The sequence below is a fragment of the Aricia agestis genome, chromosome 14, assembly GCF_905147365.1.
Source record: "Aricia agestis chromosome 14, ilAriAges1.1, whole genome shotgun sequence".
Classification (NCBI taxonomy): domain Eukaryota; kingdom Metazoa; phylum Arthropoda; class Insecta; order Lepidoptera; family Lycaenidae; genus Aricia; species Aricia agestis.
In genome coordinates this window covers 15577025-15602954 of record NC_056419.1, presented here as the reverse complement: position 1 = coordinate 15602954, position 25930 = coordinate 15577025, and the positions used below count along the sequence as shown (strand labels likewise).

The 25930-nt window shown below is 36.5% G+C and overlaps 2 protein-coding genes across 2 annotated transcripts in view; both read left to right on the top strand.

The window, feature by feature from the left end:
• Positions 1-1684: 1684 nt before the first annotated feature.
• On the top strand, positions 1685-4397 carry LOC121733720 (probable ATP-dependent RNA helicase DDX10). Its single transcript, XM_042124066.1, has 3 exons — positions 1685-1894; positions 1982-4122; positions 4213-4397. Exons 1-3 carry the CDS (start codon positions 1766-1768, stop codon positions 4370-4372), a joined length of 2430 nt encoding a protein of 809 aa, XP_041980000.1. The 5' UTR covers positions 1685-1765; the 3' UTR covers positions 4373-4397.
• Positions 4398-5701: 1304 nt separating this feature from the next.
• LOC121733950 (serine/threonine-protein phosphatase 6 regulatory subunit 3) overlaps positions 5702-25930 on the top strand; it is a 42419-nt gene continuing 22190 nt past the window's right edge. Inside the window, exons 1-6 of the mRNA XM_042124353.1 lie at positions 5702-5889; positions 6054-6133; positions 6472-6745; positions 14791-14955; positions 16475-16652; positions 17927-18057. Coding sequence (XP_041980287.1) covers positions 5830-5889; positions 6054-6133; positions 6472-6745; positions 14791-14955; positions 16475-16652; positions 17927-18057 — 888 coding nt within the window. The 5' untranslated portion in view covers positions 5702-5829. The remainder of the gene's footprint in view (positions 5890-6053; positions 6134-6471; positions 6746-14790; positions 14956-16474; positions 16653-17926; positions 18058-25930) is intronic.

The following is a 25930-nucleotide window of genomic DNA, read 5'->3' as shown; positions in this document are numbered from 1 at the left end:
ACGAAACCGAAGTCACCACATATTTCCCTATAATTTTTGAGGAGTTCCCTCGTTTACTAATGGATCCTTCATCAGATCACCACTTTTGTGAATATAATACCGAATTGGGATGATACCCTATATTTATGATGATACCGAAAAGAAAAATTTTGAAAATCGGTTAACAAACGACGGAGTAATCGTTGAACATAAGAAAACGAACATAACACATCCCCCATTTTGAAAGTCGGTTAAAATTGTAGCCTATGTGTTATTATGATGTTTAAGCTATATTATTGTAAAGTTTCATTAAAATCCGTTCAGTAGTTTTTGCGTGAAAGAGTAACAAACATCCATACATCTACATATACATCCATGCATCTATACATCTGTGGGATAATGCGTGGCGACGCTAAAGGAAGATCTTCCGACCGAGCGAGGTGTTATGCTCGGTCAGGCCGAAGCCCACGTGATACATTTCAGCTGTCGTATATTATATACCGACGCGCTCAGAAAACTTCGATAGCGCGATGCAGGAATATTAGGCGATTTGTGGGTACCGCCACACATCCAAAATTTTTCTCACCTTTTAAACCTTCCCTAGACCTCCACGAATAATTCAAGACCAAGATAAGATAAATCCGTTCAGCCGTTCTCGAGTTTTAGCGAGACTAACGAACAGCAATTGATTTTTATATATATAGATAAAGCAGCTCACAAAAGTTTGCTCAAAGTGAACTTTTTAGTACTTAGCTCGTAATAAATAAGCTCACTTAGAAAAATTGAATCTACATTTAATATTGAAGTTGCCCGCTATGTATTTCCAGTCGCTCACTTAGTAATACAGTCGCTCGGATAGAATTTTAATATCTGAAATAGATTAATCGCAGTCCACATTTTGTAAGCTCGTTCTGGATTTTATTATAAATCAATATTAGTCGTTAGTTTAGTTTATTTTTCGCTTAGTCAAATTCTCGTCAAATTAATGCCGCTCATGTTATTAAAACAGTATGTTCATCATCAGTCGCAAAGTAATTTTTATTCGCTCGTTCTATTATTTCCCTTATAAAATTATACATTTCTGAACTGAAAAAGTAGAACCATGTAGAACGAAAATGAGAACGAGTCAGCTGTATTATGTCGGCTGTACACTCTCGCCGAGAGCTCTCGGGCGAGAGTCTCGTGCGAGAGCCCCTTGCCCGAGTGCGATCATGTACATTCTCGCTTAGTTCAATTGCAGTTATGAACTCAGAGAAGATGGCCATTATTTTTCTCTATGCATCGAAAGATATCATTGTAATCCAAAGATCTATAATCATATTTAATTTTATTTCTCACATATAATGACTGATAATGACGTTTATTATTGTTATTTTTCTGTTCTGCACTGTCTAGCGGCGCGACTAGTAGTGAAAAAACGCGAGAGTGTACAGTAATGCGCTCGCTATCCTCGCGAGACCCTTTATCTCGGGCGCAAAATACCGACACCGGACCGAGAGGGTCCGAGACAGGCGAGACGAGGCGAGCGCACCCATTTACACTCTCGCACTCGGGCCGCCTCGCTGGGTCTCGGCGAGAGTGTACAGCCGACATTATGCATGGAATTAATAAGTACTGCTGTACGTAGTACATATTAATTCCATGGTATTATGTCAATGTCACTGTCAATGTCAAATTGTCAATGTCAAAAGGGTCCATCACCTATGCGTGGTCCGTGTTTTTGGTTTTGTATTTTGTGTAATTTTTAAAATACATGTGTTTTAATTGGGTTATAATTTAAAACAAAATGAAACAAGAAAGTTCAACCGATAAAAAGCAGAAAAGTAAATCAAAACACCGAATTTATAAACCTAGAAAGAAAAAGAGTGTAGAAGAAGATGCTGCTATAAAATATTTGCAATCACAGTATGATACGGTAATTTTAATAACAATTTTCACAGTAAACTGCAATTGTAAGCTATTTTATGTGTAAAATTCTCAAGTGTTATGTATAATTTTTCAGATAAATGCAGATGAAATCAAAACATTCAAAGATTTTCCTTTATCCCAAAAGACTCTAAAGGGTCTCAAAGACAATAACTACATCCACCCAACAGACATACAGAGGCAGGCCATTGGTTATGCGTTACAAGGTAAAGACATATTAGGTGCGGCTCAGACGGGTTCAGGAAAGACCCTAGCCTTTTTAATACCAATTCTAGAGAACTTGTTTTGCAAAAAATGGACAAGAATGGATGGTGTGGGAGCTTTAGTTATATCACCTACAAGAGAATTGGCATATCAAATATATGCCACTCTGAGGAAAATTGGTGGCTTGCATGATTTCTCTGCTGGTCTTATAATTGGTGGGCAGAATTTAAAGTTTGAGAGGAAAAGAATGGATCAAATAAACATCCTTATTTGTACACCTGGTCGACTGCTGCAACACATGGATGAAAACCCCTTGTTTGATTGTAGTCATTTACAAATATTAGTTCTCGATGAGGCAGATCGCTGCTTAGATTTGGGTTTTGAAACAACTATGAATGCTATCATTGAAAATTTGCCACCAGATAGACAAACACTACTGTTCTCAGCCACACAAACTAAGTCGGTCAAAGATTTGGCCCGTCTCAGTCTGAAATTTCCAACGTATGTGGCTCCTCACGAACAAGCGGCCACTGTGACTCCCCAGTCATTACAACAGAGCTACATAGTTTGTGAGATTGAAGAAAAGTTGGCAGTTTTGTGGTCATTTATTAGAAATCATTTAAAGCAAAAAGTTTTAGTATTCATGGCTACATGCAAGCAAGTGAAATATACCTATGACTTATTCTGTAAGCTCCGGCCCGGTGTCAGCCTACTGGCCCTATATGGCACCCTTCATCAGGAACGAAGAGAGCAAATATATGAAGAATTTTGTAGGAAATCAAATGTGGTTCTATTTGCCACTGATTTAGCTTCTAGAGGGCTGGACTTTCCTCGTGTCAATTGGGTTTTACAGTATGATTGTCCGGAGGATGTGGAAACTTACATCCACAGAGCGGGCAGAACTGCCAGGGGAGTGCTGGGTAAAGGAGAAGGACTTCTGATTCTGTTGCCACAGGAGGAGAAGATTGTAGACAGTTTGAAACAGAGCAAAATCCCAATTAACAAAATATCTGTTGATCCCTCCAAAATAATGTACCCACAGAAAAAGATAGAAACACTCTTATCAGATAATTCAGAATTGAAACAGACGGCCCAAAGGGCTTTCGTCAACTATTTAAAATCTGTATATTTAATGAAAAACAAAGAAGTATTCAATGTGCACACGCTAGACACTGATGCTTATGCGAGGTCTCTGGGCCTGATAGTTCCACCTGTGATTAAGTTTATAAATAAACATAGAAAGCCCATTGAAGTTAAAAACCAATTACGAGATGATGCAGAAGAGACTATTAGTAAGTTAAAAGAGAAACAAGATGCCAGCGAATCAAAGGACAATGAATCAGAAAGTGACCATGATGAGAGTAGTAAACTAATACTCGAAGATTTGAAGAAGAAAAAGGAAAAGAAGGAGATTCCAAAGTTCAACTTTCATGCAGGTGGCTATGACAGTGATGATGATATTTTAAAAATCAAGCAGAAGAACATAAATGCCATGCCGACCCCAGTACCGGAGACCCAGGTGCCATCCAAGGCGAGTGCTAAACCTTTAACTAATGCAGCTCTAGTTAAGAAAATACTCAAAAAGAAAATAAAAGTGAACACGAATGTTAAGTTCACGGAGGAAGGCGAAGCTATTGATGATGAGAAAAAAGATGTGAAGTCAGAACTTGCAAGACAATCCAAGAAAAGTGGAGGAGGATTAGATATTGAAAAAACTAAAGAATTACTCAGAGAAGAGGATAAGTTTGATGTTCTCAGGTTTAGGGAGAAAGTTAAGGCAAAACACAGGGAGGAGAAAAGAAAACTTAAAAACAAAAAGAAGGAGGATGAAGGAGAAAAAGATGACTTTGGGTCACAATCTGAGTCTGATGGCCCAGACTTATCTTGGCTGCCTGACCCTGATAAAGTTTATAAGAAAGATGAGGATGGCTCTAAAGAAAGTAGTGAACATAGTAATGATGTTCAATCAGAAAGTTCTGATGAAGAATCTGAAAATGATGTTGAGGATGTGAGGTAAGTAGTTATTTTAATAATCTTTTTATTTTACACAATACTAATGGTTTCAAATATTATAAAATGTAGTTTAATTATTGTTATTTTCAGACCACCTAAAAGAAAATTAACAAATGAAAAGAGCAAAGCCGACGACCATGTCAAGCCACACAAGCTTAAGAAACTAGAAGATATTTCAGCTGCGCTCTCAGTGCAAGAAGCCGAAGCTTTTGCGATGCAATTACTCAAGCGAAATAAGATCATACATTAAAAGATTATATAATATTATATAATTACAGTTTTATTGATTTAGTAAATTGATTTTTACCCTACTTTTAAAAGAATTTACTATATTATATTAGAGATATAGGTATATTTTCTTATATCCTAAGATCCGACCGCAAAATCCTGCATGAATCGTTTTATTTGATCTAATATATTTTAAAATAATCCTTGGAACGTATAGAATGGATTAATGTTGGGTTGCCGCACGGTGGTCCGAAATCGCTAAATAGGTGACATTCGCAAAAAAGTTCGATTTTGGTGTGGAAAAAAATACCATCCGATAGATTTTAAGAGGAGTAACAATAAATCCTTATTAAGTTTTTTATAAAAATGTGTATTTAAGGTGAAAAAAAATAATTACGAAAATGTTGTATGGGAAAGAGTCTATAAATATATTTTTTTGCAAAAACTACTAAGTCATTCTGGTTCATTTTTTAAACAAGTAAAGTTCTAGTGGTATATAAGGTTTAGAAAAAAAAATACGAAAATTTACGTGCAGCCTTTTGCAGTAGAGGGGTTTTGCAAAATCTATCGGATGGTATTTTTTTCCACACCAAAATCGAACTTTTTTGCGAATGTCCACTATTTAACGATTTCGGACCACTGTGATGCCGTGTTAAAAGTAGCCGTAAGTACCTCTAATTGAGCAAAATGAAAGCCCGTAATACAAACTTGCGAAGGAATGACAGGACACTACGCTTAAAAATAAAAATGCCTGTTAAATAAAAATATCAATCTTGCGAAACCATGGATATTCGTGCACAAAATGCATAAAGCTTTAATTTTGTATCAAAATTATTAAAAAAATCGATGCCTCAATTTTGATGAAGAACTATGTCTGTTTTCGGGCTGGCAACCCTAGGTTGCGGCCGACTTAGAGCTGGCAACCATTTATACCTTATTTTGTCTCGTCATTTTCTTTCAAATGATGTAAAATTTACTGAAAAAAATATTCATACAAATTCTTCTCATGAACATTAAACTTAATTTGAGGTACTTGCGGCTTCTTTTTGAGAATGCAACCTAACATTAATCCATTCTTAGATACGTTCTAAAGATTATTTTAAAATATATTTGATCGAAAAAAACGATCATGCAGGATTTTACGGTCGGATCCAATACTATTATTGATGTATCGATACTCTTTGAGTCACTCTTAAGTTTTGACCCCTATCTCAAATAGGGGTCAAAAATTAAGAGGGGGACAAATAGGCTGTCTCGAGTCATTCACTGCACTGAAGATCTACTGAATAAAAAAAATACTGTCAATCGATGTCAAATGTGAAATGTCACAATTGTCAAACAGAAAAAAATAATCTATGTCTCGTTGTGTTCTACAATTTAATTTTTATCGTCGGAAAACGACTACCTAAATACGATAATATATTGCATTTTTCTAGGGGTTTAGATTAAGTAAACTGTTTGTATTTACACATTTTAAATATGTTTTGGAGAGGGAATTTTATCGCCGTAAATGACGTAAATTTTCTTCTCAAAGAAGAGGTGTGTATTGTTGTTAAAATTGGTGGTTATGGATCAAAACACAAGTTTGATCAAGTTATTCAAATGTTTTTGATTGTAATCATACTTAGTTATTATATTTAAATAAAGAGCTGAAGTATTTATTCATCGAAAGTAACATTTAGGCGAAAAATGATTGTTTGCAGAATGTAACGTTGAGTCAAGTTTTGGAGGCGGACGATATTTTACCGGAATGCAGGGCGGACAACAAAGCACTTCGCACGTTGTAAGTCAATTCGTTAATTCTCTAAATAAAACCCTTTTCAAATATACTTTTACTACTCTGTAAAATGTATAAAATTCAACTGATTTTCTATGTCTAAGGCTTTTAGCCTTTACCAAAAGACAAAACCAAAAGATTTCTAGATTCAAACAATAATTTTAAACACAATTTGAAAGGAATAATGAAAAACTGCAAATTAGTATCAGTTATTGAAGTTTTTCATTATTTCTTTGAAATAGTATTTTAAATTACTATAATTTAACTTTATAAAGGTCTGGATACCAATTAATACAAACCTATTCCTTTATGTATCTCATCAGAGGACATGTCTCTTATTTCAGTTTAACAAAGCCAGAAATCCGAGCGGAGCTCATAACTCTGATAACAGAGGAGCCGTCCAAGAACCTGGAGCTGACAACGCAGTACCGACATGCGCATATCGCTAGCGAGGTGCTCACGAGCCAGCTGCCGACGCTCCGCGACCAGCTGGCCATGGACACTGTCCAGATGAACAGGCTCTGTGACTTCGTCAACAAACCTCCCCCACTGAATCCGCTACTGGCATCATACTTCAGTAAAACAATTGAAATGCTGTTCCAGAGGAATCCTAAACAGGTAATTTAGGTAGTATGATTTGATAAATTGAATTTTCGCGAAAATTCTAAGGTTTTCGCGAAAACACGGATAATTAGATAATGTTGATCACATTTTTCAATCTTATTGACAAAAGTTAGTGTTTTCGCGATAATGCGAGTCGCCTTAGTACGATTGCGAAACGAATCGTTAGCTATTATAAAAAAATCACTGATTGGTCGGTTTAAGCGTCTCACAACAACATCTTCTCTGATTGGTTGAAGACTTGACGTTTTAAATGTCAATTCATTGTCACGCGTTGTTTTGTTTGTGGTTGTTTTTGTAAGCGAGCTAGCAGTTTTTGATATTTAATGTGTTTAAAATTGCAGTTGGACTTGAAAATTTTCTATCTGAAAGTTATCTAAAAGTGTGTCTGTAAATACAAAATAAATAAATAAATAAAATAAAATATCTTTTTAATCAAAATGGGTATCATGATACACTTTTTGAAAGTCGAACGAAGAAACTACGTTGCCTACCACCGGTTCGGGAACAACCCCGCCGAGAAGAACTGGTGTAAGAAACTTGCACGGGGCCATCTTTTACTAAAAAAATGGAAAATTACAATGTTATGTCTTACAGCTATGTAACAAAAATAAAAGAAAAGTAACCTGTATGGAGCCACCCTATTCCCTTAATTGACTGGTATTTATGACTGACTACCCTATTAAATGACTGGTACATGTGAAATTAGTGCTGAAAGTTTAACAGAACCAGAAACTAATTCTGAGGTTATCCTTTATAATTCTATGGTGTATTACCTCAAAGATACATAGGAAAATATAGTAACCAATCAGAATAAGAGTTGGCCAGTAAGCAAAAATCAAGCCAATTAGCGTTAAGAATTTACAATGTTACTAAGGCAACTCGCGGTTTCCCAAAAAACCTATTTTTTTTTTAGGATAATTGAAAAATGTTATCACCTAATGATCTAATTATCCTTGTTTTCGAAAAATCCCTAGAATTTTCGCGAAAATTCGATTTATCAAATAATCCTACGACATATATAAGTCATCATAATTACAGCGCCCGATCCAGCAATTTCGCCGCTCCGGGCAAAATAATAATTGCCGCCCCAAAAACCGGTCAAGTGCAAATTGGACTCGCGCACGAAGGGTACCATACTAGTATGGAGCAAAAAATTGGGTAAATGTGTTACTGAAAGTTAAACAACTATAACAGACCACGTCATGGAAGCGATAGCGCGATGTAGACGACCAGCAGCGACATCTATTATCAAAAGACACGATTCTTGTATGAGAGCCCCCTCAAATATTTATTTTGTTTTTAGTTTTTATTGCTATAGCGGCAACAGAATTACATAATCTCAAATCTTTGAAAATTTCAACTCGAACTGACATCGAACTTCGAAGTGTCTAGAAACACACAATGTCGAAACCTGCCTGCAGCCTGCAATGTATTTTAAATTACCGATGACACATATTGCCAAAATTCCGCCGCGTCATATTGTATGCGTTTGACATTGCTGACGTAATCATGCGGAATTTTCGAATATAGTAATATGATCGCGTTTTTATTAATTTTTTCGACATTAAAAAAAAATACTTCGTTCTTTCCTTGTTAAAACGCAAAATACAACAATTGAGAGTATAATGAGAGTCTCGTTACCGGTTACGTGTACAACTGCACTGTGTACACCTACTGGCTGCCCCGCGCAGCGGCGCGGCGCCCACAAGACGCGTAATCAACGCGTAATTTAATAAAGCACCATCTAGCGGAACACTTGTGTACCTCTTGAACGCGGTACCGTATTTAGTAATATTTATATTATTCTAAGTTCTAACCACTTTTGTGTAGGGTGTGTATTTTTAAAATTTTCGCCACCGACGCCGCGCCGCTCTCAATTTGCCGCCCCGGGCAATTGCATGGTTTATAATAAATATATTTTCTCTTAAAACATTTTTTTCAGTTCTTACAAACTTGACATTGTCGTCCTTCAAAATTCAAATATTTTACTTTTCTGTCGCAAACATACCAGCCTACTCTAAATAAGAAGTTTTAAACTTACATCTCCCCCCTTAAAAAGAAAAAAAAAAAAATTTTTTTTTTTACATTATTACATCTACCTAAATCTAACTTAGATCTAACATAGGTACAGGAATCATTTTTGTCAAATGAAATAGATTTGATTCTGCTTTCTTATGACCTGTGTCTATCTTATATATAGAATTCGACACCTTCTCTACTATCCGAAATGGTCCAATGTAAACTTCCTCTAGTTTATATCTATTCAGTCTATTTCCATTTTCAACATAAACTAGATCTCCCACATTAAAATCCCAATGCTTTCGATTTTTGTCAACTAATTTTTTGTGGTAATCATGAGACTTTTTTGTATTCTCCAAAGCAATCTTCTTGTCATTTATCCAATTCTCACTTGATATGCTACTTCTTAATTCCTTCGGTAAAATCGTTACATTTTCTGTGCCATATAAAAGATAAGATGGTGAGAAACCTGTAACAGTGTGAACAGTCTCATTATACTTTTTAACACACTCCTTAGCTATATTAGCCCATGCTCTTTTCTTTCCTTTTTCGTTAACTTTGCATCTTATCTTATTTACCAATGTTTGGTTTAGGCGTTCATTTAAGCCATTAGAAAAGGGACAGTTTACTGCTGTAAATACCAAGGGTATATTTTTTCCACGAAGAAAATTTTTTAATGCAATCGAATTAATTCCCGGATATTGATCCGTCAAAATCATACCAATTTCTTCGGTTTCTACTATATTCGATAAAAGTTTAATGAAATCATTAGCCGTTTGAGTTTTGGACGTATGTATAAATGCAAATCTACTAAAATGGTCAACCAGTAAATGCAAATATTTTTTGGATGATCTCGAACCTCCAAATCCACCTATTGTATCTATGGACATTATCTGAAAAGGTTTCGTTGCTGGTCCTAGATGAGACATAAATCCAATTTTTTCATGTCCTCTTGTTTTATTTTTTATGCAAATTTCACAATTTTTACAAATCGTCTTTATATGATCTGATAAATTTCTAATAAAATAAAATTTACCAATCATCTTTTGCATTTGGTTGATTCCAATATGACACATATTTTCATGAACTTCTTTCAAAAATTTTAAACATAATTCTTCTGATAAAATTATTTTATCTCTTTTTCCAACCCTTTTGAAGTATACATTATGTTTATTTATTAATTTATGTTTTTGCTCTTGTATTTCTTTATTTATTTTCTGATCTTTAAGGATGTCTTCAATCATTATAAAATTTACAACTTTAAGTTGTTCATCAGTATTTGCATCGGAATTTAATACCGGATTCCTGCTTAAGCAGTCCGCCTCTAAATTATTTCTTCCAGGAGAATAAACTATATTAAATTCATACTGTGAAAGGTAATAGGTAAGATCCCCTAATTCTTCGTCCGTTCTCGATTTTAAATTCATATTTTCTAAAGGTTTATGGTCCGAAAAAACCGTAAATGGTTTTCCTATTAGCCAATATTGCCAAAAAACCACCGCTTCTTTTATCGCCAACAATTCCAAATAAATGGCTTTCTTTTTCTTTTGCGCTTCCGTCAATTTTTTTGAAAAATATGCTACAGTTTTTTCTTTGCCATCTGGCTGTTTCTGCTTTAGCACTGCACCAACTCCTTCTATAGATGCGTCTGTATAAATGTTTATAGGTAAATTTTGATCAAAAATTTCTAATATAGGTTTTGAGACCATATATAATAGGTACTATTATAGATAATAACCATAATTTAAATTTACAAACAAAGTATATATATTGTTGTGTAATTTTTGTGTAGTTGTGTAATTTTTTGAGATTTTGGACTGTTTTATCTTATTTTTGATAGGTACGTTAATAGTTTTTTAAACGTTTTTATTTTTCTTTTCGACGCCTAAAGGGCCTTTTTTTGAGACTTTGTACTGATAGGTATGTCTGATATGTGATTCTTCAGGTTAATATTTTTCTAAGCATTTTTGTTTTATTTTTTTAACGCCTAAACGGCTAATAACGAATTTCAATTTGTTAAATTTTATCAACTTGTCACGTGGGCAGAGCCACGATTGAAAACTAGTATTGCTTACATACACAAGTTAACTATAGTCAATGTCACAGTAAATTAGCCTCACAACTGGTCGTTCTTAAAATTGTTAATTTCTTAAATTACTTTTATGTTCCTATTTCGGTGTAGGTATTTGATTTGTCCGACACTTTGATTATTATGACTATGGGTTTATTATTGTACCTACTTGATTTTAAACAATAAAACTTAAAAATACCTACTACCGAAACAATTGTTTTATTTTGTGTTCATACTTAAGTTCAGAAGAAACACGCTCACATGATGTCTGCTACAGTGACATAAACGAAAATCTTCTTTCTTCCCTTCAACGCCTTCAAAACTTATGTATTCGTTTTATTTTTGGCCTTCGAAAGTTTGACCATGTTTCTAATTATCGATCTCAGCTCGAATGGCTCCCGATCAAGTTGCGTCATCCTTTTTAGTCCTTCTACTCCTAACTACCTCAAAGTAAAATTCAATTTCCTCGGTCATGACAATCCTATACTTCGCTCTGCAAACAAACTGACTCTTGCGTTTCCTTCTCACAATACTTCATTCTACGATTCTTCTTTCACCATCTCCGCTATTCGTCTCTGGAATTCCTTGCCCGATTTTATAAAAAAATCGGAATCAATTAACATCTTTAAGAAACGTTTGAAAGCACACTACCTAGATCAGGCTCAGTCCTTGTAAAACTCTTGGTGTTTTTTGTACAATTATTTTAATGTTCTTTTATTTTTTATAATGTAGGTAATTATATCAACATGTCTTTATTAACCTTATTATATCTGTGTAAATTTGTGTAGTTCATTTGGCTATTTTATTATGTGTAATATATTGTATTTAGTGTATGTGTATATATGTGTGTATATGTATGTATGTATGTGTGTATTTTTTTTTCTTTGTTTAAGTTTAGTACTTTAACATTATTTTCTGCCACCATATTTTGGTTGCCTGGAAGAAACCGCTGAAAGCGGTAAGGCCGCCTATGCTTGCTATGTTCCTTGCCTAATGTTGTTTTTGTTATTTTATATAGTTTATAATGCAAATAAAGAATTTATAAATAAATAAATAAATAAATAAATAAAATGATCATATCTATCATAATTATCCTTAATATTTTTTAGTTAGCCTAGCGGACTTACCTAATTATAATTTAAAATTTAATTAATCTATGTAATATAGGGATAACTTGTTTTTAATGTCTGTTATATACTCCAAGTTATAGAAATAAGTATTTCATTTTAATCGACTTCATAAAGAGGGATGATTCTCTATTTATACATACATATCGTCACTCCTGTCCCTCATTGGGGTAGACAGAGACCACATCACGCAATGAATTTATTGGGATCTATTATATAGGTACCTATGTATGTGTCGATATAACATATAAGGTTAGGAGGAAGCAAGAAACTCAACAAATTTATGGCAAACATACAAAAATAATATACGGTACCGATATAATCTCAAATATAGTAAGGAGTCATTTAATTAGTAGAATGCATGGAATTAATATAGTACAATATACGGTATCAATATAACCATACATTTAAATGGATGTAGGAAAAACGATTAAATGCATGGAACGAATACAAAAATATACAATGTGTCACATGATTTCCATCGCGAACGGAAGCAAAAAACCAGCGAGAATTATTTCAAATTGAATATCTAATTTTCGTACGTAAACAAAATTTCTCGTCGACAATAGAATTCACATGACAGCAATGTAACTATATTCGCACGAATAACAATTAAAAAGTCATTGGAAATGGTAGACGCCATAGGGTTCGACTTTGAAAAGACGCAACAAGTCTTCGGCGATTTAAATATATATATATATATATATATATATATATATATATATTAGACCGGTTCAAAAAAATCGACTATTTTTTTTTTTCAAAACCCGCAGTGAAATATCTTCCTAGTAATGAAAAAAGAAGCCTGTGAAAACGGGAGCTCTTAATATCAATTTTGAAAGGTCGCTCATCGTGAATTTCTATTTTACGTTTAAATAACGGCTGCGTTCCAGAAGACGTTAATTTTGACCAAAACGCTCAAAACGTCCCCTTCTGCCGTTCCATTTGACGACCGCGGTCGTGTTGATCGCGACTATGACGTCACTCATGACGTCACCATTTTCGCTCAAAACGACCCTCGACGAAGATGGGTCAAAGTGGTCGTTCTAGTTTTTTTTTTAATTTTAACGTAACTATATCGCGAAAGCCATGTTCGGAAAGTTTTGATGACAGAGTAGAGACAAAAAAACTTCATATTATTTCATTAATAAAAATATTTTAATTGAAATATTATAATATTAAATAATATTTAAGTAATAAAATATTTTGATTGGAAAAGAAATTGTTTTAAATGAATGGTCAAATGATTTCTTATAAAATATATTAAGTACTAATTTTCGTCTCTCCAGAGTCGTATATTATATATATATATATATATATATATATATATATATATATATATATATATATGTATATATATATATGTATGTATATATATATATATATATATATATATATATATATATATAAAACTCAAAGGTGACTGACTGACTGATTGACATAGTGATCTATCAACGCACAGCCCAAACCACTGGACGGATCGGGCTGAAATTTGGCATGCAGGTAGATGTTATGACGTAGGCATCCGCTAAGAAAGGATTTTGATAAATTCCAACTCGAACGGGTTCAAATAGGGGTATGAAAGTTTGCATATAATAATACTTCTTAACGCGAGCGAAGCCGCGGGCAAAAGATCGTATTATATAAAAATAACTCGGGTTTTCCTTCCTGACGCTATAACTCCAGAACGCACGAACCGATTTCCACGGTTTTCCATTCGTTGGAAAGGTCTCGGGCTCCGTGAGGTCTATAGAAAAAAGAAATCAGAAAAAACAAGAGAAAAGGGAAAATCATTTTTCACATACAGCGCCATCTCTGATACATAGTATGTACTACAACGGAGCCAGTACGTGGTGTGAGTATCCCTCACGAAAATAACTACGTTTCATTTTGAAGCGCGATATAACCGATATCCACGCGGGCGGAGCTGCGGGCGGAAAGCTAGTTGTTAATAAGTAGACCACTGGAAAATGTACAATATTGATATGCTAACTTAAGTAATAACTGATAATATTATAGAGGTGTAATCTATTGTTATCTTAATATTGACATAATTCAAATTATAATTATTATCATACTACTTTAGTTGAAGTATCTAATTAACCTATGTTTGTACAGACAGTTTTATACATGTATATATATGTATATGTATATATGTATAGACAAATAAACAAAAACAAAACTAGTTGTATTTAAGATAATACTTTTTTTAATGAAATAAGGGGGCAAACGAGCAAACGGGTCACCTGATGGAAAGCAACTTCCGTCGCCCATGGACACTCGCAGCATCAGAAGAGCTGCAGGTGCGTTGCCGGTCTTTTAAGAGGGAATAGGGTAATAGGGGAGGGTAGGGATGGGAAGGGAAGGGAATAGGGGAGGGTAGGGAAGGGAATAGGTTAGGGGATTGGGCCTCCGGTAAACTCACTCACTCGGCGAAACACAGCGCAAGCGCTGTTTCACGCCGGTTTCCTGTGAGAACGTGGTATTTCTCCAGTCGAGCCGGCCCATTCGTGCAGAAGCATGGCTCTCCATGAGTGTCCATGGGCGACGGAAGTTGCTTTCCATCAGGTGACCCGTTTGCTCGTTTGCCCCCTTATTTTCAAAAAAAAAATCATATCCACAATACAAGGACTGCTCGAGCGGTCGGAGCAGTCGCTCTGCGGTCGAGTTTCGCCGCACTAGTAATAGTATTATTATGCATGATGCGGTCGCGTTGCAGTCGTGTACGACTTCACCGCGATCGCTCTAGAGTCTAGAGCATTCGGTCCCGGCTGCAACTTGCGACCCGTCTGGCCAGTCTAAGTATGAATATGGTGTTTCAGGACTGGTACGCGCACCACATCGTGTGTCTGCACGTGCTGGACCTGTTCAAGTCGCGGCGGGACTTCCTGCCCAACCTGCTGCGGCACATCTCCACCTCCGCCATCACAGATGTCTTCAAGTGCCTCTTCAGTCTCAAGGACAACTTCGACAAGATCATCATAGAGGTAAGTCGCAGCCAAAATGCAGCACAAACATAATAACTGAATATCATCAAAATCCATCTTATTACTGCAGTATCTTTCATACATTATTAGATGTTCCCCGCATAAACCGTCGACATGATACACAATATTTTCCTAAGCTGCTCCGAAATAAATTTAAAGAGATGAATTTATTTATTATTTATAATATATATGTTACGCTCAAAGACGCGTTCTGAGCCATTTTTTCGCTCATTGAGCGATTTCGGTCTTTGAGCGTAACATATATAAATAAAATAGATTTTAAATTTTGTTAGTCTCGCTAAAACTCGAGAACTTCTAAACCGATTTGGCTGATTTTAGTCTTGAAATATTAGTGGGAATCCAGGGAAGGTTTATATTAAGACGAAAGTATGTGAAGTTCACTGGGTCACCTAATTGGTGTATTGGTCAGTTAACTAAAGCTGGCACGATCAACACATTTACACATTGCGCTTGTGTAGTGTCTGTGAATAAGCGCGCGGCGTGACGTCGTACTGCATACGCATCATGAAGTCTGCCCGTCTCTCTCGCGCGCGGTCTATCTTATGAGCGTGAAGGGGGCAGTTATTGTTTTTCATTTGCTACTGTTTATAAATACAGCGTGATGTTAAAAGTCAGTCACAGTATATGTGATCGGCGCGCGGCCAGCGTTCGGAACCGTACGATAATTATCGAACACATACGATAATTTTGTGCCTACGTACGATGTACGATAGCATAATATTATCGTACGCCGATTGTACGATAATTTTTATCATAAAGCAAACAATTTTAAACATACTGTACATAGTGAAATTGCATAAGTGTGAGTACTGTGAACGTGCCAGCTGTAGTTAACTGACCTGTATTATTCATAGCGACTATTACTATAGTTTGTGCGTTCTAAGATGATATGGGTGACAGTTTTCATGTTCCTTGCTACGGGTTTTTTTACAAGAAAACAAAAAAAATCTAAATGTAATAAATTATATTCCATCTACAAAAACAAATGTTTCCTATAATTGTAAATGAATAAAAATGAAAAGATGCTAAATACTAACTTATTAATAAAAATTATAAATATTAACTGTGAAATAGGAGTATAAAATTATTGCTACGAAAACATTTGAAAAATGTCATATGCATGAAACGGAACTTATGTCAATAGAGATTGACTCGGTTGAATCGAAATCAAATCGATAAAAAAGTGCGGCCATCTTAAATCGCCGGCACCACTCAAATGTCAGTACGAAATCGATAATTTTGATTGCAATTCCTTTACGAAGTGATTCGATATTTTTAAACTATCGATTAATTTTTGTTAGGTACTTAACTTCCCTACTATTGTCAATTATAATGTGCACAAACTATAAATAGTTTTCCTTATTGTTGCACAGATTATGTGCCAACTGCAAGCAGCAAGAGCTCTATGACACTTCATTTGAAATAAAATATTAATATGATTCAATTTAAAACATTTTCTTAAATATTATTAATGCATTGGTGTATTTTTGTCTGTCAGTGGTTGGACGAGCACCAAGTCCTGGACAACCTGATCCACATAATATGCGGGACGTACGAGCCGGAGCCCTTGCCGCTGCCGGCCGCGCACTCCGCCGCGCCGCCCGCCGCACCGCCCGCGCCATCCGCACTCGACACCAACCACAACGACAGCCAACACAACGGCGACGCTGATCCAGGTTATTATATTTAATAAAATTGGGCTTTATCAAGGAAACATCACCGTTTAATAACCTTTCTTCTAAAATAATAAAGTGATGGTGGTAAAATAGATGATTTATAATAATGCAAAACTTTGAAAAAATAATAAAGAAGTTTCTATAACTTTGTTAGTTTAGCTGGTCTATTAAAATAGCTTGCTTGTAAGCCTTCGTACAAGGATAGCGGATTAATAGGTTTTATCACGTAAGATTGTGCTGAACCATTCGCTTACGCACGACCGTTTTTAGGGTTCCGTACCCAAAGGGTAAAAACGGAACTCTATTACTAAGACTTCATTTTCTGTCCGTCTGTCTGTCTCCAGGCTGTATCTCAAGAACCGCTATAGCTAGACTTCTGAAATTTTCACAGATTGCGTATATCTGTTGCCGCTATTACAACAAAATATACTGAAAACAAAATTAAATTAATATTTTTAGGACGCCATCACATTTTTTCACAAATATCAGCGATTTTCAGGTACCATTTTAAAGAATTAGGAGTCACACTGCAAGGATATTTTGGTTTCAAATGAGAGATAATATATTCATCTCCACGCCTACACCATAAAATTTTTACAGCCGCGTACAAAATTTTCACATAAATACGTTTTAACCATCACAATAATCGCAAAAGATTTAAAAAAAGTGGTTTGATTAGGTACCATTATAGCTAAATACACTGAACTAAGGAAAATAAATATACAAAAAATTGTTGCTTATTTAATCCCCTATATGAATAGCTAAATATTTTATATAAAAATAAATACCATTTCTATTTATAAGAAAAATAAGAAACGTTCTCAAATTTCTTCATACATTTTCGCCCTATCAAGAAAGCGGCGAGCGTCGTAACAGCCACTGTACAAGGCGCGCTGATATTGAATGTTATTTTAATATCCTTAACGTCGATATTCGTACTGACCTGCTAATTTTTGTCATAATTTTTGTGATAGCGTCCATAAGGGGGCATAGCGTCCCATAGAACAAACGTGATTTTTTTCGGCCTTTTTCACTCTGTATCAATAATGGCAAGAGGTAGGTATTTGAACTTTTCACACATTCTTTTGTTATATGTGTACTTTAATATTTTATAATAATATTAAAATAAAATAAAAATTTAAGGGGGACTCCCATACAAAACAACACAATTTTTAGCATATTTTTGCTCTATATCAGTACGGAACCCTTCGTGCGCGAGTCCGACTCGCACTTGACCGATTTTTTGTAAATAAGAAAATGTGTCACTATTTCAGGGAACCAAAACACGAACGACAGCGGAGAGAGGACGGAGTCGGAGGATGTGGAAGCGGAGACGTCGCGCGAGACACGCGAGGCTCGCATCCGGGAGGTCGCCAGCGCCAACGCCGCCGCGCTGCTCTGTGAGGTGACTCAATACTGTCGTTATTTTGATGTTGCTTCCGTCGCAGGTTGCTCGTTAACACTTATTGTGTGCGTGTAAGACCCGAGGGCTGAAAAACACTACAAAAAAATAATGGGAATAAATATAATGATCACCAAAAAATGCTTTGATACCGTTGTTCGTTTACCAAAAATAAATACTTAACAACAATTATAAGACACAGTCTAAAATTACAATAGCATTTAGTTACGACTGCACTTCAAATTGTAATCAGACACCAAATATAGTAAACGATCACCAAATCCGAGCGAGCAAATTAATGCGCTATTTCTGCCTCGATAAATCACAACAATTGATAAAAATATAAGCATATTAACAAAAAAGTATTCTATGTTCCGTTAACGTCCGAGGTCCTTCATGAGAGAGTACACTGTTGTGTTTTCGCGAACTTCCGATAGATATCGCTATCCGTCCCTTGACTGCTCCCAGCTTTCGGCGGTCTCGCTGCTAATTAGCCCTGTTTTAGACGAGGTGAGTAACTGACGCCAGTGCCGAGACAGTGCTGGCGCCAAAAACTGTCGCATGCCGTTTACACGCGGCCAGTAGTCGAGGATATTTTGTTTGGTGCACACACGTTCGTAGTCAGTGCGGAAAAATGAATAATCGAAAACTGCAATCGGTTGAGAAAAATAACCTCTGTGATGATGCAAAAAATAATTGAGAAGATTTATCTAAGCAGAAACGAATTCGGGTTAGGAAATGGATAGATGACAGATTAAACTGGAGGCTCTGGTCTATTGTTAACCCAGTTGAGACTTGAAGATCCTCGGGAATACAAACAAGCGATGCAACGTGGTCACAGTACTATACACCGACAGCGACTGACTTCGGCGTTTACACGGGGACAGTAGTGCTGGCGTGGGTGGCGGGGGGAGCGGACTTGCATCGAAAAATATGAAGCAGGAATATTGAAGACAGCGCTGTCCGGACAGTACTGTACTGTCTTCATGTTGGAGCTAGAGTGGTGGTTAGAGAACTTGGCCCAGAGCACACCAATTTACATTAAAATGCCGGTTTGTATGTTGGTGATTGTTTACTTTTTTGTTTGTTAAATATTACTCTATTGTGTGGACAAAATATCGATCATGGAATAATAATAGTAAGATAGTAAAAATAATAAAATGGGATAAAATAAAACTGCATAGATATGTAATAAAATTGTAATTTTGGAGTAAAATATGACTTTTTTGTAGTACAAAAAACAAATTATATTATACTTACTTATAAATAACTCATTTATTTATTCATGATTATATTATAAATGCGAAAGTAACTATGTCTGTCTGTTTGTCCGTCTTTCACGGCTCTACCGCTGAAATAGCAGCTGCTATTTCTTTAGAAGTCACGTACAGTGTACGCTACTTCCAAGTATCCCACCTACTCCCAAGATGTGCCATCGTTTATAAAATCATTAAAAACCTTATAATTTGGCACCCAAACATTCTTTGACTACTTTTGTAAATGTATTAATGGAAAGATTTTAAACATTTTCTGGGATGTTATTGTAAAGGCATGCAATAACGACGCGCAGCGCGGACGTGTGCGTTTACTGCATATAATTGCATACATTCTATTTCTACGGACTAAAAAGTGCGTCACTGATAGTCTGTCGTCTGCGCTGCGCCTAATTAGAATAACAATTGATGATCATTGATCACGCCTCCGTGGTCCAGTGGATTAGAGCGCAGCTCTTGACTTGGAGATCGTGGATTCGATTCCCGCGTTTTTTTTATTATAAAATTGTGGCCGTCTATGGACTGTTCGTCCATATCCTTTTTTTGTTATTTTATTATTTAGATTTTTCGCACTGTTTAACGAAAAGATCTTAAAATCTGGTAACCTTCATCCCTATAGAAACTTTTACTTAAGAACCTCTTTTTACCAATAGTTGTCAATTATTGAGGATGAAAAAATATCAGATTTGACACTAGTGATAGATTTAGGAATTTTTGTTCTCTTGCTATTTTACATACAATAAATTTTTACGTATTTAAAAAGTGTTGTTTTAACATGTTTTTGGTCCTTCTCGAACTGGATAATGAAAGTGTAATAAGTGCTAAAACTATTAGTGTAAAAGGCTAAGTGCTAATTTCTGCGAGTTGGTAAGATTAGACTGTAAATATTAACTTTGATTTCTTGTACCGGTGAGCTCATCAACCTATATGAACTATTTTACAAACTTGGACATTTAGACAGTGTGTAATTAATTTTGGACTAATATTACTTAAACTATAGTGATCACAAGTAATATTTAGAAAGTGATTTAGACTGATACAATTTCGTTACGTGAACATTAGTGATTACTTAAACTGAATTTATAAACGTAAACAATGGCACAACTTTGTGAATCACTACAAACGTTATCGGAACGTATTTCCAAGTTGCAAATTAATACTAAAAAGACGTCTAAATCAAGATATACACTTGGCTATCTACAAACACGATTAGAAACATTAGAAAGTTATTGGTCTAAGTATCAAACTCAATATGAGATGATTGGCTCAACGGTTACGAAAACTGAACTGGAGCAATTACAGTTTGATGCCGAAAGTCTATACGAGACAACTGAAGACATATACCTAGAATTTAAGGGATTATTAAAGGACTATTTGTTGGAATTTTCGAAAGATCAAGGTCAACCACAATCAAATAATAGTATGCAGAGTTTATTAGCAACAAATGATGGCGAGACCACCCCGATTAGAACTAAGTTACCTCCTTTATCGATTCCAAAGTTCGACGGTAATTATAACGACTGGATAAGTTTTAAAGATTTGTTTAAGGCTCTCGTACATGACAACCTGCATCTAACAACCATTGAAAAACATCATTATTTAAAAACGAGTTTATCGGGAGAGGCGGAACAACTTCTAAAACATTTTGCACTCACGGAGGCTAATTACGATAAGGCTTGGAGCACACTTGAGAGTAGATACAATAACAAACGTATGATTGTTACCACAATAATTAGCCGCCTGTTAAATCAAAAGAAGATGAACACAGAATGTTTTAAAAGCTTAAAGGAAATTTTGGACACTACAAAGGAATGTTTGAACTCTCTTGACAATCTCGGAGTGGATACCTCCACATGGGATGCAATTATCGTACATTTAGTTGTATCCAAATTAGACTTAGAAACACACAAACAATGGGAACAGTCACTTGGATTATCTCAAGACATACCCACATTTACTATTTTGTCATCATTTTTAGAAAATCGATTCCGTTCTATGGAGATGGTAAATGTCACCCATAAAAAAGACCAACCGCAGAAAAAGGACATAGTCAAAAATTATACAACTCAAAGACCGACAAATATAAAGTCATTTGTCACAGAAGTAAGCACCAAATGCACTTATTGCTCACAGAACCATTATATTTGTCATTGCAAAGAATTCACCGCATTAGATGTTCCTCAACGTCAGGATTTTATTAAGAAGAATGGCATCTGTTTTAATTGCCTTGTAAAGGGTCACTCAGTTAATGCGTGTAGGCAGAGCACCACTTGTAGAAAATGTAGTCGACGACATCACACTCTGCTGCACTTCACAAACCCTAACAAGATCACATCAGTGCCGGAAAGCGATGCAGCACCACACAATCCTGAAACAAGCCAAAGCACATCAACCGTCGCTTACAAAGTTGAGGTTGACAATGACAGTGAGGAAGTAATATTGGCAACCGCACGGATTGCAGTTAAGTCGAGGAACGGCGACACGATGATTTTGAGAGCATTGATTGATCCGTGTTCGCAATCAAACTTTGTTACTGAAGCGGCAGCTCAACTGCTCAATCTAGAGCGCACTTCAGTCAGCGGAAAAATTACGGGCATATCATCTATACCGCTGACAACCAAGTCACAAGTTACGTTGAACTTTCATGCTATAAGAGATCCATCACACATGATCACAGCTAAGGCGTACGTCCTTAGACGAATAAATTCGAGATTACCATCACAAGAGCTCCCATCCGATACCTGGCCTTCTTCTGAGATATCGGATCTTGCGGATCCACACTTTCACAAGCCAGGATCTATCGATGTACTCTTAGGCGCAGTTGTATATTCACATATTATTCTTGACGGAATAATAAAACGTAATGAGTCTCTGATCGCTTTAAACTCAAGATTGGGTTGGCTTGTAAGCGGCGAAGTTACGCAGTCTGGTCATAAGTCACACAAGGTAGTTGTTATGCACACACAAGTTGAAGTCGATCAGTTGCTACGTCAGTTTTGGGAGATCAATGAATATTCACCAAACGTGAAGCCTCTGTCAAAACCTGAAATACAGTGTGAAGAGCATTTTAAGAAAACTCACACTCGAAACACTGATGGTCGATATGAGCTTCGCTTACCCTTCAAGGACGAAGGCGCTCCGAACTTAGGCAACTCCAGACAACTTGCCTTGAAGCGCTTACATCAGATGGAGAATAAGTTTAAGCGAAGACCCGAGTTTCACGAAGAATACTGCAAGTTCATGAGGCAATATGAGTCACTCGGTCACATGGAGGTCGTCCCTGTAACAGAGAAGCAGAATAGAGCTTATTACCTTCCACATCATGCTGTTCTTCGTGAATCGAGCCTCACTACAAAGTTGCGCGTAGTTTTTGACGGAAGCGCGAAACCTGTAAACGGAAATTCACTTAACGATGAGCTACTCATCGGCCCACCGCTGCAACAAGATATACGAGATTTGGTAACACGGTGGAGACAACATAAGTATTGCCTAGTAGCCGATATACAACAAATGTACCGACAGATACTTATCTCGAAGCAAGACACAGATTACCAGAGAATCTTGTGGCGTGAGTCATCGGAAGATCTGATTAAAGAATATCGGTTACTTACCGTCACATATGGCAGCTCATGTGCTCCATATCTTGCTATAAGGACACTTCATCAACTTGCCGACGATGAACGTCGAGAGTTTCCTGAAGCTGAACTTCTAAAAACTGATCTTTATATGGACGATTTGATGACGGGCTCATCTACAGAAGAAGAAACTCAACGGCTTCAACGTCGCCTAACTGAACTGTTTAAACGTGGCGGTTTTCTTCTACATAAGTGGTCGTCTAATAGTGATGCGGTTTTAAATGAGATTCCCGATTCGCAAAAAGCCTTAAAAAGTTCAGTGAATATTAAAATGGATGATTCGGTGAAAGCTCTGGGCATAGCCTGGAAACCACAAAGTGATGTATTTGAACTGGTAGTTAACTTATCTCATGACAACGACGTTGTTACGAAACGAAGTGTGCTATCTGCGATGGCAAAAACATTTGACCCTCTGGGTTGGCTAGCACCTTGCGTGGTTGTGTTTAAAATGTTTATGCAGAAGTTGTGGCTAGCCGGCCTGGACTGGGACTCAGAACTTCCTGAAGACCTGAAAACTGAATGGCAGAATTACCTGACTAATTTTGCACATATGCAGTCCATTCAGTTTCCACGTTGGTTAGGGATTGCTAACAATGTAAAAATTGAATTGCACGGCTTTTGTGACGCCTCTTGCGCCGCTTACGCTGCGGTTATTTACATCAGAGTCATCACGGACAATGAGATAAAAGTGAGGCTGGTCGCAGCCAAAACAAAAGTCGCTCCCGTTAAACAGATCTCATTGCCTCGTCTTGAACTTTGTGGGGCAGTCCTATTGTCTAAATTGATACCATCTGTCAAATCTAGTTTAAATATTGATGATAATTCTGTATTTGTCTGGACAGATTCCACAATAGTTTTGGCTTGGTTGCGTAAAACTCCGAATACTTGGAAGCCATTCGTTGGTAATCGCACTACCGAAATCTTAAATGTTACGAATAGTAGTCAATGGCATCACGTTAAGTCTGCGGATAATCCCTCGGACTGCGCCTCACGCGGTATCAGTCCTGCCGAGCTGAAGCAGTCACAACTATGGTGGGAAGGTCCAGCCTTTCTTCGCGAGTCTGTTGAGATTTGTTACCCTAATTTCACTATACCTGAAACCACACTTGAAGCAAAACCGAGAGCAAAGGTTAGTTACTTATGCACCTCGGAACCTAATGAATGTGCTATGTATCTCAATAGATATTCAAATTTACTCAAACTTATACGTGTGACAGCTTATTGCTTTCGATTTTTGCGTCTATGTCAAGATAAGGTTCTCAAAAAGAACGATAACATAAAACTGACATACCTCACTACCGATGAAATTAAAATTGCATTAAAAACTTGTATTCGAATGTCACAGTCAGTTTATTTTGAAAGTGAAATAGAATTGTTATCACAGGGTAAGCCTATTCCAAAAAATAGTAAACTCTTACCTTTGAATCCAATCCTAGACAGTGAAAAAATTATTAGAGTCGGTGGACGTCTTGTAAATGCTCAAATACCACCTGATATGAAGTCTCCTATAATTTTACATCACAAATGTAATTTAGCAAAGTTAATTGTAATTGATGCTCATTTGAGAACACTACATGGTAGAAATTCGCTTACATTAAATGTTGTCCACAAAAAATATTGGATTATCGGAGCAAAAAACTTGGTAAAAAAGATTATAAGATTATGTAAACCTTGTTTTACCCAAACTGCACGAACTATGACTCCGTTAATGGGTAATTTACCACAGTGCAGAGTCAATCCGTCACGCCCATTTTTGACCAGCGGCGTAGACTTTTGTGGTCCATTTACGCTAAAACTGTACTCTGGTAAATGCACCAAAACTTCTAAAGTGTACATAAGTGTGTTTTTGTGTATGGTTACAAAGGCTATTCACCTTGAGCTGGTTAGTTCACTATCCAGTGCCGCGTTTTTAGCAGCCTTCAAACGTTTTACTTCCCGACGCGGGCATTGTAAAGACATCTGGAGTGATTGTGGGACTAATTTTATAGGCGCGTCCAAAGAATTAGACCTCGCGTTCAAAAACAGCAAATCAACTGTTGTTGACGAAATTGCCCAACTGTTGGCTAACGACAGCACAACGTGGCATTTCATCCCTCCTGGTGCCCCTCACTTTGGAGGATTGTGGGAGGCAGGAGTTAAATCCGTAAAGGGACATCTGAAACGCGTCGTAGGCGAATCCTGCTTAACATTCGAAGAGTTTGGCACTCTGATCACGCAAGTCGAGGCTTGTGTCAATTCTCGGCCGCTTACGTTGATTAGTTCTACTGTTGATGAACTCCCGTTAACTCCTGGCCATTTTTTGATCGGCGAAGCACCGATTACTATCCCTGAAGAAAGTTTCGTGGATACTCGACCTGATTATTTAAACCGATGGCAAAAGGTGCAACGTATGGTACAAAGTCTGTGGCGACGTTGGCAATCTGAGTATCTTACTATGTTGCAACATCGATACAAATGGTCCCAGAATCACCCTGACATAAATGTTGGTACGGTTGTCTTAGTGAAAGATGATCGTTTACCTCCAGGTAAATGGCTTTTGGGACGAATTGTGGCGAAGCATCCGGGAGCAGACGGTGTAACGCGTGTAGTCTCCTTGCAATTTAAGGATCGTGTGTTTAAGAGACCAGTTACTAAACTGTGCCCTCTGCCTCTAGCTGCTTCAGAGCCTTAGTTAAGTATAGTTTATAGTCTTGTTTTGTTTTTTCTCACTCTATTCCAAGTTTATGTGTAGATGTTTGTATCTTCCACAGTCAAAGGACCCATATAGTCCTTGGGCCGCGGCATGTTTAACGAAAAGATCTTAAAATCTGGTAACCTTCATCCCTATAGAAACTTTTACTTAAGAACCTCTTTTTACCAATAGTTGTCAATTATTGAGGATGAAAAAATATCAGATTTGACACTAGTGATAGATTTAGGAATTTTTGTTCTCTTGCTATTTTACATACAATAAATTTTTACGTATTT